Below are 14,065 nucleotides of genomic sequence, written 5' to 3'. Positions count from 1 at the left end.
GGACAGACCTGTATCCACCAGTACTGTACCCCAGTGTTATACAGTGACAGACCTGTTCCCACCCGTACTGCACTCCAGTGTCATACAGTGACAGACCTGTACCCACCAGTACTGTACCCGAGTGTTATACAGTGACAGACCTCTACCCACCAGTACTGTACCCCAGTGTTATACAGTGACAGACCTGTACCCACCAGTACTGTACCCCAGTGTTATACAGTGACAGACCTGTACCCACCAGTACTGTACCCCAGTGTCGTACAGTGACATACCTGCACACACCCGTACTGTACCCCAGTGTTATACAGTGATAGACCTGTACACACCAGTACTGTACCCCAGTGTTATACAGTTTCAGACCTGTACCCACCAGTACTGTACCCCAGTGTTATACAGTGACAGACCTGTACCCACCAGTACTGTACCATAGTGTTATACAGTGACAGACCTGTACACACCAGTACTGTACCCCAGTGTTATACAGTGATAGACCTGTACACACCAGTACTGTACCCCAGTGTTATACAGTGATAGACCTGTACCCACCCGTACTGCACCTTATTGAATGCCATCTGAAAATCCAAATACACCACATCCATTGGTTCCCCCTTATCTATTGTACGCGTTACAACCTCAAAAACTCTGACAGATTTGTCCAATATGATTTCCCTTTCACAGGTCGGTGTTGACTCTGCCCAATCATATTACGATTTTCTAAGTGCCCTGTTACCACGTCCCTAGTCATAGATTTTAGCATTTCCCCCATGACTGATGTCAGGCCAACTGCTCTGGGTTCCCTGTTTTCTCTCTCCCTCTTTTCTTGAATAGCGTGGTTACATTTTCTACCTTCCAATCTGCTGGGACTGTTCTCGCATCTAGGGAATTCTGGAAATTCAAAAATAATGCATCCACTATCTCTGTACCCACCTTTTTTAAAACCTGGGATGTAGGCCTTCAGTTCCAGGGCATTTGTTGACTTTTAGTCTCATTAATTTCTCCAGTCCTATTTATTTAATAATACTAATTTCTTTTAAGTTTTTCACTCTCACTCAACCCTTGGTTCCACACTGTTTCCAGAATGGCTTTTGTGTCCTCCGTTAAGGCAGACACAAGGTATTTGTTTAATCTCTCCACCATTTCCTTATTCCCTATTATAATTTCTCCTGCCTCTGCCTCTGGGGAAGCCATGTTTACTTTCGCTAATCTTTTCCTTTTACAAAGCTGTAGAAATATTTACTGTCTGCTTTATGTCTCTTACTAATTTACTCTCATATTCTCTCTTCTGTTTCTTTATCAATTTCTTGGCCCTCCTTTGCTGAGTTCTGAAATCCTCCCAATCCTCAGGCTTACTGCCCTTTCTGGCATAATAAGCAACTTCCTTTGATCTAATACTATCTTTAACTTCTCTTGCTTGCCACGGTTGGACCACTTTCCCCATGGGGTTTTTATTCCTGAGGGGAATGTATATTCCGTGCGAATTATGAATGAATTCTTTACCACTCAGAAAGACAACTCACCAGGATCGTGTCATTGTGTGATCGGATTGTGGCACCAAACCACTGCTTAGATTTGGACTCCAGTAGTTCAGTCTCATTATACATCCGGTTACCTGCAGGGAAAACACAACCATGACTTAGAATCACTTCAGGCAATATCAAGAGGGAGCAGTCAATCTATGGCGGAAGCAGTTATTGCAGATTCATTCAAATGCAAATTAGATAGATTTATTTCAGAAAATTGTATTTTAAGATTCAACATATGAGCAATTTAAGACATTTGGTCAGTGTAACATGCTCGAGAGGAACAGGTGATATTGGTCCTATTTTCGGCGGAACCTCGACAGCTGCGGGTGCAACTTCCACCAACTTTGGCCCCTAGATGACATAAACAAAGTGAGAGAGGAAGTATTGAGGGGCAATGCAGCTTTGAAAGTGGATAAATCCCCAGGCCCGGATGAAATACATCCCAGGTTGTTAAGCAAAGCAGAAGAGGAAATAGCAGAGGCTCTGACCATCATTTTCCAATCCTCTCTGGCTACAGGTGTGGTGCGAGAGAACTGGAGGACTGCTAATGTTGTACCTTTGTTTAAAAAGGGAGAAAGGGATAGACCGAGTAATTACAGGCCAGTCGGCCTAACCTCGGTGGTGGGAAAATTATTGGAAAAACTCCTGAGGGACAGGATAAAGCTTCATTTGGAAAGACATGGATTAATCAAGGACTGTCAGCACGGATTTGTTAAGGGAAAGTCGTGTCTGATTAACCTGATTGAATTTTTCGAGGAGGTAACCGGGAGGGTCGATGAGGGAAGTGTGTTTGTTGTAGTGTATCTGGATTTTAGCAAAGCTTTCCATAAGTCCCACATGGCAGACTGGTCACGAAAGTAAAAGCCCATGGGATCCAGGGCAAAGTGGCAAGTTGGATCCAAAATCAGAGGCAGGAAGCAAAGGGTAATGGTTGATGGGTGTTTGTGTGACTAGAAGGCTGTATCCAGTGGGGTTCCGCAGGGCTCAGTGCTGGGTCCGTTGCTTTTTGTGGTATGTATCAACGACTTGGAATTAAATGTAGGTGGTATGATAAAGAAGTTTGCAGATGACACTAAAATGGGCTGTGTGGTTGATAATGAAGAAGAAAGCTGCGGACTGCAGGAAGATATCAGTGAACTGGTCAGGTGGGCAGAACAGTGGCAAATAGAATTTAATCCAGAGAAGTGAGGTAATGTATTTGGTGAGGGCTAACAAGGCAAGGGAATACACATTAAATGGTACAACACTGAGAAGTGTAGAGGAACAAAGGAACCTGGGAGTGCAGGTCCACAGATCTCTGAAGGTAGCAGGCCAGGTAGATAAGGTGGTGAAAAAGGCATACGGGATACTTGCCTTTATTAGTCAAGGCATAGAATACAAGAGCAGGGGGGGGTTATGCTTGAACTGTATAAAACACCGGTTAGGCCACAGCTGGAGTACTGTGTTCAGTTCTGGTCACCACATTACAAGAAAGATGTGATTACACTGGAAAGGGGACAGAGGAGATTTACGAGAATGTTGCCTGGACTGCAGAATTTTGCTACGAGGAAAGATTGGATAGGCTGGGTTTGTTTTCTTTGGAACAGAGGAGGCTGAGGGGAGACCTGATTGAGGTGTATAAAATTATGAGGGGCCTGGATAGAGTGGATAGGAAGGACCTATTTCCCTTAACACAGAGGTCAACAACGAGGGAGCATAGATTTAAAGTAATTGGGGGGAGGTTTAGAGGGGATTTGAGGGGAATTTCTTTCACCTAGAAGGTGGTGGGGGTCTGGAACTCACTGCCTGAAAGGGGGGTAGAGGCAGAAACCCTCACCACATTTAAACAGCACCTGGATGTGCATTTAAAGTGCTGTAACCTACAGGGTTACAGACCGAGAGCTGGAAAGTGGGATTAGGCTGGGTAGCTCTTGGTCGGCCGGCGCGGACACGATGGGCCGAAATGACCTCCTTCCGTGCTGTAAATTTCTATGATTCTATGATGTCCCAACAGAGGAACTGTAACACCAGTTGTCAGGACAGATTTCGCAAGGACATTGTGTGCAGTGAAATCCTGACAGTGTTGCTCAGTAAATGTGCAAAGGTTAGTGTAATTCACAACCTGATGGAGGAACGCCGAGAAAGCAGCCATGAACCGATGGAATGCCCTTTGACCTGCAAAATGGTTGGACTGGAGAGCTCAGTCAGCTGCTCCACAGCTCTCTGCTGTTTGACCAGTGATTTGCCTCAGATCTTATATTGGAGGGGGAAAAAAATAGTTGAAACTTTCAAAATTGATTTACATTGAGCCAAACTCTAGCTTTGTGATGTATCAGGTTGCAATGCAACCAGGTTCAGTCCTGACTGGCGCCATGATGGATAAAACAATGGGACAAGCAGTTCTTCACCCAAATTAAACCGGGGACCAACCTTTGGTGAGAATTATGGGCGAGCCCTTGAAAGCTACTGAGTCAGAATAGAAAGTCAAATATGTCTCAACTAAGCTGCAACTCAAGCCAAGAACAGTGCAGTTTACGCAAGAAATTTGAACAAGGTTCGAAAAGGTTAGAACAGATGTATTAACTCGCGAAGAACTAAATCCAGGTCCCAGATAGGATCGAGCAACAGCCCTCAACTGGGATCAATTTCCAACTCATTTGCAGAGTGCGCTGAGCCAGCTAACAACTAGCTGACAACCCACACACAAAATGGGCGGGAAAAGAGTGGGATTAGCCGCAATATGGAAGGGGACAGAACCAGGCTGATAAGGGGCATCACTTGAGATCACGCAATGGGACAGACAAACCACAGCAAGTGGTGGTGTAAGGGAGATCTCAGGGAAGGGTGTGACTTCAGGGTTGGGAGACCCTGGAGAGGGTACATGAGTGACCCGTGCATTGAACATCTCAGACAGCTTGTCACCGTGTCTTCCCCCCCCCCCAACAGGGGGTCCTGTCATTAGTTACTCACAAGCGTCTGATGAAAGAGGGTGGCGATGGCCACAAGTGAAGAGGCAGTGAATGGTGAACATTCCCAATGAAGTTTGTCTTGGGTTGCCTGAGGATTGAGGAGACTTGACCCAGAGTTGTTCCGGCCCATGTTGCCCAGTGACTTTGGTGGCCTTTTCAGCCCCTGCACCTGAGGGGTACCTTGGGCTTGTACCGTACGTGGGCCATGGCTGCGCAGCCAGGCGGCATTTGCTATCAGGGAGGCCTCGAGGGTGATGTCATTGTGGGAGTGAGCAGAATCTCTATTGCGAAGTCCTGCCCAAGTGAGGCACTGAGTCAATAGAACGAAACCTACCCCCCGCCCTCCCCTTCCTCGAGGAACAAAGTGCTTTTGAAGGGTCGGACACAGGAGTCGGGAGTACACGTGACACTGAGAGGGCCTGCACTAGCTGGTGGGTGTACGGAGCCTGCAATTTGCCCCAAACCAACCAAGGCGGGAGAAGATGCTTCCTAAAAGAATGTCAGCTTCAGTTCAGTAGTGTATCGGTCAGTAACCCCCGGAAACACAAACATACAAACTGCCAACACTCATTCTGCTTCAAGAACGCAAAGACAGTCTACATCTGCAGCCAGGCTCTGGTCGAGAGTACGTGCAGGTCATCAGTACAAAAGTCCACAGTGTTTGAGACGACTACACGCACTGCCACAACCAGCCACAGTGAAAACTGAACAACATGTGATTAAAAGTTGGAACTGAACACGACTGAGGGTGGCAGGCTGTGACGGGTTAGCTCAGCTCAGCTGGGGAGACGATCTTCCTGGGGGCCTGGGGTGGAGGGGTGGGCGAGGAGAGGATCAAATAAAAACAGCAAACTAAACCGAAGCCGATGGACTGAGTTGGTGCCACACAGCCAGTGTAGAACTGTGGGGAATCGCTGAGACCAGCGGCAGCAAAGAACAGATAAATAAGAGACGTCCCAGCTCCCCAGCCCGGCAAGCCCCCAACAAGCTTCCATTTCGCTCAGAAACAGGCATACGCACAGCGGAAATGAAGCATTGTTGGCCAAGATCTAGCTTGGTGTCCTTTCATTCGGTCACTGTACAGGAGGTGGTAAAAGCAACAGCCTCCACCCAGAGAAATAATGGTCCCCTACTACCTCAGTACAATCTCATGAGCCTTCTTGGTCAGTCCGACAGTTTGCTTGAGGGATGAAGCCCAATTCAAATGTGGGTTTTGTTGGCACAACCTTTTAACTAAGGGACTGTTATTTGTATTCATAAAGCCCCCCCCACCCCTGGTCACCATTGAGGCATTTATCAGCAGAAACCTTCCAATCACCGAGGTTGTGTTGGAGCCATCATGATGAGCCGGTATCGCAGTGAAAGCTCAGAGGGAAAGAGCGAGACAATTTCTGGACTTGTTGAGTAAAGGATTGAATAAAACACAACTAGGTAAACAAGTAACTTAGTCACAGGTTTAATAGGGAGCTGTGAAGGTTTATTTCCTGTGGCGTAGTGTGAGAGCGACTGTAACCACACATTCTGTGCGCCTTTTAGGATTTATTTTAAATAAATCATGTGTTTGGCTAAACAAGGTCGAGTGTAGGATGACTGTTTGGAAGATGAGGAGGACCCAGTGAAGGCACTGGTTTGAACTGGAGTTGCAGGAGTCGAGAATAGATTTGAGCTGGATATATTGGGGTGTGTAAAATGATGTTCCGGGTCAAAGGGAGCTGGGGCTCGACAACAACTGAGTGCGAGTCCAGAAGTGAAAAATATCCAGAAATACACAGGGTAAAAGGAACCCCCAGATTGGCTGGCACTAACAGAGTCTCAAGCTCCTCAGATAATGGAGCAGTCCATGCCCACATGTAGCAAGACCTGGCCAACATTCAGGCTTGGGCTGATAAGTGACAAGTAACATTCACGCCACACAAGTGCCAGGCAATGATCATCTCCAACAAGCGAGAGTCTAACCACCACCCCGTGACATTCAACAGCATTACCATCGCTGAATCCCCCACCAACAACATCCTGGGGGTCACCATTGACCAGGAACTTAACTGGACCAGCCACATAAATACTGTGGCTACAAGAGAGGGTCAGAGGCTGGGTATTCTGTGGCAAGTGTCTCACCTCCTGACTCCCCAAAGCCTTTCCACCATCTACAAGACACAAGTCAGGAGTGTGATGGAATACTCTCCACTTGCCTGGATGAGTTGCAGCTCCAACAACACTCAAGAAGCTCGACACCATCAAGGACAAAGCAGCCCGCTTGATCGACACGTTACCCACCACCTTCAACATTCACTCCCTCCACCACCGGCGCCCCCTGGCTGCAGTGTGCACCATCGACAAGATGCACTGCAGCAACTCGACAAGGCTTCTTCGGCAGCACCTCCCAAACCCGTGACCTCGACCGCCCAGAAGGACAAGGGCAACAGGCGCATGGGAACACCACCTCCTCCACGTTCCCCTCCGAGTTACACACCATCCTGACTTGGAAATATATCGCCGTTCCTTCATCGTCGCTGGGTCACAATCCTGGAACTCCCTCCCTAACAGCACTGTGGGAGCACCTTCACCACACGGACTGCAGCGGTTCAAGGCGGCGGCTCACCACCACCTTCTCAAGGGGCAATTAGGGATGGGCAATAAATGCCGGCCTTGGCAGCGACGCCCACATCCCAGGAATGAATTTTTTTTTAAAGATGTGGCTTATATTTAGCTTGTGATGGTATACGCACTTCATCATTTTCAACTTGGCCGGGATTTCAAGCAATGTTCCCTCGAGTGCTCTTTGGGGCTGCACGGCCTGTTCAAACCTCCGCGTGTGCGTTATTTTTTGAATTGTGAAGCTGGGTCACCGCGGTTTAAAGGGAATGTGGCTGTCAAACTTACTCCAGAGCTTGGAGCACAAAACTCTCGGCCGACACTCCCCAGTGCAGTGCTGAGGGAGTGTCGCAGTGTCGGAGGGGCGGTACTGAGGGAGCACCGCACTGTCGGAGGGGCGGTACTGAGGGAGCGCCGCACTGTCGGAGGGGCGGTACTGAGGGAGCGCCGCACTGTCGGAGGGGCAGTACTGAGGGAGTTCCGCACTGTCGGAGGGGCAGTACTGAGGGAGTTCCGCACTGTCGGAGGGGCAGTACTGAGGGAGTTCCGCACTGTCGGAGGGGCAGTACTGAGGGAGCGCGGCACTGTCGGAGGGGCAGGACTGAGGGAGTGCTGCACTGTCGGAGGGGCATTACTGAGGGAGCGCTGCACTGAGGGAGCGCTGCACTGTCGGAGAGGCAGTACTGAGGGAGTGCCACACTGTCGGAGGGGCGGTACTGAGGGAGCGCCGCACTGTCAGAGGGGCAGTACTGAGGGAGTTCCGCACTGTCGGAGGGGCAGTACTGAGGGAGCGCGGCACTGTCGGAGGGGCAGGACTGAGGGAGTGCTGCACTGTCGGAGGGGCATTACTGAGGGAGCGCTGCACTGAGGGAGCGCTGCACTGTCGGAGAGGCAGTACTGAGGGAGTGCCACACTGTCGGAGGGGCGGTACTGAGGGAGTTCCGCACTGTCGGAGAGGCAGTACTGAGGGAGCGCCACACTGTCGGAGAGGCAGTACTGAGGGAGTGCCACGCTGTCGGAGAGGCAGTACTGAGGGAGTGCCACACTGTCGGAGAGGCAGTACTGAGGGAGTGCCACACTGTCGGAGGGGCGGTACTGAGGGAGTTCCGCACTGTCGGGGGGGTCAGTGCTGAGGGAGTGTTGCACTATCAGAGGGGCAGTACTAAGGGAGTGCCACACTGTCGGAGGGGCAGTACTGAGGGAACGCTGCACTGTTGGAGGGACAGTACGAAGGGAGTGCCGCACTGTCGGAGGGTCAGTGCTGAGGGAGTGCTGCCCTGTCAGAGGGGCAGTACTGAGGGAGTGCTGCCCTGTCGGAGGTGCCACCTTTCAGATGAGACATTAAACCGAGGCCCGGCCTGCCCTCTCAGGTAGGCATAAATGGCACTATTTTGAAGAAGAGCAGGGGAGTTCTCCCTGGTGTCCTGGGGTCAATATTTATTCCTCAATCAACATCACTAAAACAGATTAGCTGGTCATTATCACATTGCTGTTTGTGGGAGCTTGACCCGACTCCAATCTGCCCACTTCTGTTTTTAACCTTCTGGTCTGTTTCCTGTAGTAATACCCGCCCTCCAAATGGCTCAGAGACGTGGACCATGTACAGTAGACACCTCAAATCACTGGAGAAATACCACCAACGATGTCTCCGCAAGTCCTGCAAATCCCCTGGGAGGACAGACGCACCAATGTTAGCGTCCTCGACCAGGCCAACATCCCCAGCATCAAAGCAATGACCACACTCGACCAGCTCCGCTGGGCAGGCCACAATGTCCGCATGCCAGATATGAGACTCCCAAAGCAAGCACTCTACTTGGAACTCCTTCACGGCAAGCGAGCCCCAGGTGGGCAGAGGAAACGTTACAAGGACACCCGCAAACCCTCCCCGATAAAGTGCAACATCCCCACCGACACCTGGGAGTCCCTGGCCAAAGACCGCCCTAAGTGGAGGAAGTGCATCCGGGAGGGCGCTAAGCACCTCGAGTCTCATCGCCGAGAGCATGCAGAAACCAAGCGCAGGCAGCGGAAGGAGCGTGCGGCAAACCAGACTCTCCCCCGACCCTTTCCCTCAACGACTGTCTGTCCCACCTGTGACAGAGACTGTAATTCTTGAATTGGACTGTTCAGTCACCTGAGAACTCACTTTTAAAGTGGAAGCAAGTCATCCTCGACTCTGAGGGACTGCCTCTGATGCTGGTTGTGGGAGCTTGACCCGACTCTAGCCTGCCCAGTTCTGTTTGTAACCAGAGGCGGGGCGGTGATTAGAATATTGCAGTGAGGCTGTGAGTTTAGCAACCATGGGGATTTAAGGGCTGCGGGCCGGGTTTCCCAGGGCTCAGGATTCCTGGCAGCTGGAGGAGGGGGAGAAGGGCTGGATCCAGCAGGTTAGTGCCTTCCCAGCACTGCCTGTGGGCCAGGAGGACTGGTGTTTCCCCCCCAACCCCCGGCCTGACCTGCTCCCCCTCCCCGTGTTCCCAAGTCTCCCCGACCTTCGATCCAAACACCCCCACGATCTGCCCCACTACCTCAACGATATCTCCACCACCCCCCCCCCCCCCCACCAGAGATCTCTCCATCCCCACCCCCCTGCCACCCCCGCAGCCTCTCTCCGCCCACCCCCCTCCCCCCCCCAGCGATCTCGCCACCCCACCGCGCCCCCCCCTCGCCTCCGGTCACCGGCTGCGGCCTTGCAGCATAGGCTTCAATCTGGCCAGCTGCCAGCAGGGAAACAGAGAAAAAAATTACAAATTAGGCAGAAGCTCCTGTTTACCCGTGCTCATGGGTTTCCCGGACACCACGATGCCCCTACTGTCCCTCACCCCACCTCGCCCCCACCACCATCCGCTCCTGCCCCGCAAATACCAGGCCCATTCAGTCATTAAGCCTCAATCCTATCCAACATACCATTTCACCAAACACTGGTCTCGAACCAGTCAATGCGATAGCGAAGGGGGCCTACCATCCCTGATAATTATCTGTGCATAAACGTATGATATTGGCCCAGAATTTCCTGGATTGGGGCATCTCACAGCGAGTGCCGTGAATTGGAATTTTCTCCATACCCTTCAGCCTGTGATATTTTTGGGTCACAAATTCTGGAAGTGTGAGCTCAGTGAGTGACGGACCAAGAGTCTCTCTCTTCAACCAATGAGACAAGGGGCATGAGGGACCTCAATGATTGACGGACCAAAAGTCTCTCTCCTCAACCAATGAGACAAGGGGGCATGAGGGACCTCAATGATTGACGGACCAAAAGTCTCTCTCCTCAACCAATGAGACAAGGGGGCATGAGGGAGCTCAGTGAGTGACGGACCAAGAGTCTCTCTCCTCAACCATTGAGACAAGGGGGCATGAGGGAGCTCAGTGAGTGACGGACCAAGAGTCTCTCTCCTCAACCATTGAGACAAGGGGGCATGAGGGAGCTCAGTGAGTGACGGACCAAGAGTCTCTCTCCTCAACCATTGAGACAAGGGGGCATGAGGGAGCTCAGTGAGTGACGGACCAAGAGTCTCTCTCTTCAACCAATGAGACAAGGGGTCATGAGGGAGCTCAGTGAGTGACGGACCAAGAGTCTCTCTCCTCAACCATTGAGACAAGGGGGCATGAGGGAGCTCAGTGAGTGACGGACCAAGAGTCTCTCTCCTCAACCATTGAGACAAGGGGGCATGAGGGAGCTCAGTGAGTGACGGACCAAGAGTCTCTCTCCTCAACCATTGAGACAAGGGGGCATGAGGGAGCTCAGTGAGTGACGGACCAAGAGTCTCTCTCCTCAACCATTGAGACAAGGGGGCATGAGGGAGCTCAGTGAGTGACGGACCAAGAGTCTCTCTCTTCAACCAATGAGACAAGGGGTCATGAGGGAGCTCAGTGAGTGACGGACCAAGAGTCTCTCTCCTCAACCATTGAGACAAGGGGGCATGAGGGAGCTCAGTGAGTGACGGACCAAGAGTCTCTCTCCTCAACCAATGAGACAAGGGGCATGAGGGAGCTCAGTGAGTGACGGACCAAGAGTCTCTCTCCTCAACCATTGAGACAAGGGGGCATGAGGGAGCTCAGTGAGTGACGGACCAAGAGTCTCTCTCTTCAACCAATGAGACAAGGGGTCATGAGGGACCTCAATGATTGACGGACCAAGAGTCTCTCTCTTCAACCAATGAGACAAGGGGGCATGAGGGACCTCAATGATTGACGGACCAAGAGTCTCTCTCCTCAACCATTGAGACAAGGGGGCATGAGGGAGCTCAGTGATTGACGGACCAAGAGTCTCTCTCCTCAACCAATGAGACAAGGGGGCATGAGGGAGCTCAGTGAGTGACGGACCAAGAGTCTCTCTCCTCAACCATTGAGACAAGGGGGCATGAGGGAGCTCAGTGAGTGACGGACCAAGAGTCTCTCTCCTCAACCAATGAGACAAGGGGCATGAGGGAGCTCAGTGAGTGACGGACCAAGAGTCTCTCTCCTCAACCATTGAGACAAGGGGGCATGAGGGAGCTCAGTGAGTGACGGACCAAGAGTCTCTCTCTTCAACCAATGAGACAAGGGGTCATGAGGGACCTCAATGATTGACGGACCAAGAGTCTCTCTCTTCAACCAATGAGACAAGGGGGCATGAGGGACCTCAATGATTGACGGACCAAGAGTCTCTCTCCTCAACCATTGAGACAAGGGGGCATGAGGGAGCTCAGTGATTGACGGACCAAGAGTCTCTCTCCTCAACCAATGAGACAAGGGGGCATGAGGGAGCTCAGTGAGTGACGGACCAAGAGTCTCTCTCCTCAACCATTGAGACAAGGAGGCATGAGGGAGCTCAGTGAGTGACGGACCAAGAGTCTCTCTCCTCAACCAATGAGACAAGGGGCATGAGGGAGCTCAGTGAGTGACGGACCAAGAGTCTCTCTCCTCAACCATTGAGACAAGGGGGCATGAGGGAGCTCAGTGAGTGACGGACCAAGAGTCTCTCTCTTCAACCAATGAGACAAGGGGTCATGAGGGACCTCAATGATTGACGGACCAAGAGTCTCTCTCTTCAACCAATGAGACAAGGGGGCATGAGGGACCTCAATGATTGACGGACCAAGAGTCTCTCTCCTCAACCATTGAGACAAGGGGGCATGAGGGAGCTCAGTGATTGACGGACCAAGAGTCTCTCTCTTCAACCAATGAGACAAGGGGGCATGAGGGAGCTCAGTGAGTGACGGACCAAGAGTCTCTCTCTTCAACCAATGAGACAAGGGGTCATGAGGGACCTCAATGATTGATGGACCAAGAGTCCATCTCTTCAACCAATGAGACAAGGGGGCATGAGGGACCTCAGTGAGTGACGGACCAAGCCTTTCTCCTCAACCAATGAGACAGATCATCATAGGCAGTCCCTCGTATCGAGGATGACTTGCTTCCACGCCAAAAAGGGATGAGTTCACAGGTGTTTCAATGAAGGATCTGATATTCCAGATCCCGAACTATATGTTGAAGGGTGGAAGATGCCTGTGGGTGGATTTTTTTAACGTGGGGTGACCGTTGCACACCAGCCCCCACACGGGCTTGACAGAGCGAGGTCTTGGTCCAGTGGCAAGGATTAACCAGGACACCTGGAGACCAGCTCTGCTGCACGGGCCTAGTGCGAGCACATATCGCAGTGTAGGCTGGCCCGTGCTGCCCCTGGGCCCTCGCCTCTCCTGGGCCCCGATCACACCCTTCCACAGTCTCTCGCCGCTCCTGCTGTATCTCCCCACGCAAAACGAGAGAGACAGAAACAGAGGGAGGACAGAGAAGGAAATGGGGTGAATTAAAGTCAAATTAGGGACAGACAGACAGAGAGAGTGAGAGAGAGAGAGAAATAGAGAGTGCTGGGAACAATGTCCTCCCTGTGGGACGGAGACTCCATAATTTCAACTGTTCCTGTCTGGCGTTCCAAGGTGGAGTTTCAGGTCAGGAGCAATCAGGTCCTTACCACATGAGCTACCAGCCCAAAATGGCTGCAGAGAGATCCATCCAGTAACGGTGTAAATCCGGCAATTTCATGACCCACAATGGGGAGACTCACAGCAAAGGTCAGTTTTCCGGTTTTATCGTGAGGTTCACGGCGGAACACCGCAAATCGTCAAGCAATTTGTGGAGAACTGCAACTCACACATTTCGCATCCTCACCACAAACGGCTGGCTTTTTACTCAATAATCGTGGCAAGTGCCCTGAACTCACTGGTACTTTTCCACCAATGTCTGGGCCATTGGAACCGGGTCTTGTGTGGCTAGCACTCTTGCCCATGACTCCGAAGATCACAGGATCAAGGCCCCACTCTGGGACCCGACCTCATAAGCTGATGCTCCGGGGCGTTACTGAACGAGAGGTGCACTGCCGAGACAGTGAACAGATGTAAAAGATCCCATGGTACCAGGAGCAACATGAAGCCAAAAAGCAGCTTTGCTGCTCATGCGTTGCAGCTGGTATTTGTGCGATCTTGCTGTGTACACAACAAGTGCTGCAAATGTCACTGCTTGAAAATAATTCATTGGACGTGAGGCACTTTGACAGCTGAGACATAAGGCCCCGGTACACAGCTCAGTAACCCTTTTGTTTAGTTTCAGTAATTCCAGATGTTTGAAATGTTTATGCCATTTAGTCTTTATCTGTTGGCTATTTTCCAGGATCATTCCTGCCTTCATTTCAGGCCATTAAACGGCCAGAATGGGAATCGCCTGATCGGGTGCCTCAGTGCCTTGCCCGCCTGCTGACTCTCTCGGGCTGCCATTTTTATCGTCCTCGCACATTTCCACCTTCAATCTTCATCCATCACCAGGCCCCAAACCTCAGCCCCAGAGGGTGAGCACTGTTGCTTTGTGTGGGGCCTACACTTCCTTTGGGGCCTGGTGAAATTCAAACCAAATGTCTGTCCAGCAGATTCAACATCTTTTCACTTCCAACAAAAGCCCCATTCTTTCCTGAAAACGGCGGACGTTATTTTTCTCTGCAATCCCTCCATTTGAAAGTGTCCTTCCCTCCCA

The 14,065-nt window shown here is 51.3% G+C and overlaps 1 protein-coding gene across 1 annotated transcript in view; it reads right to left on the bottom strand.

Moving 5' to 3' along the window:
- Positions 1-14,065, bottom strand: part of LOC139240842 (integrin alpha-5-like) — a 452,133-nt gene that overhangs the window by 272,086 nt on the left and 165,982 nt on the right. Inside the window, 1 exon segment of the mRNA XM_070869324.1 lies at positions 1,518-1,609. Within this exon segment, the coding sequence (XP_070725425.1) occupies positions 1,518-1,609 (92 nt within the window).

The sequence above is a fragment of the Pristiophorus japonicus genome, chromosome X, assembly GCF_044704955.1.
Source record: "Pristiophorus japonicus isolate sPriJap1 chromosome X, sPriJap1.hap1, whole genome shotgun sequence".
NCBI classification, from domain to species: Eukaryota; Metazoa; Chordata; class Chondrichthyes; family Pristiophoridae; genus Pristiophorus; species Pristiophorus japonicus.
Note: the sequence above shows the minus strand (reverse complement) of the source record. Positions and strands in the feature narration are given on the sequence as shown.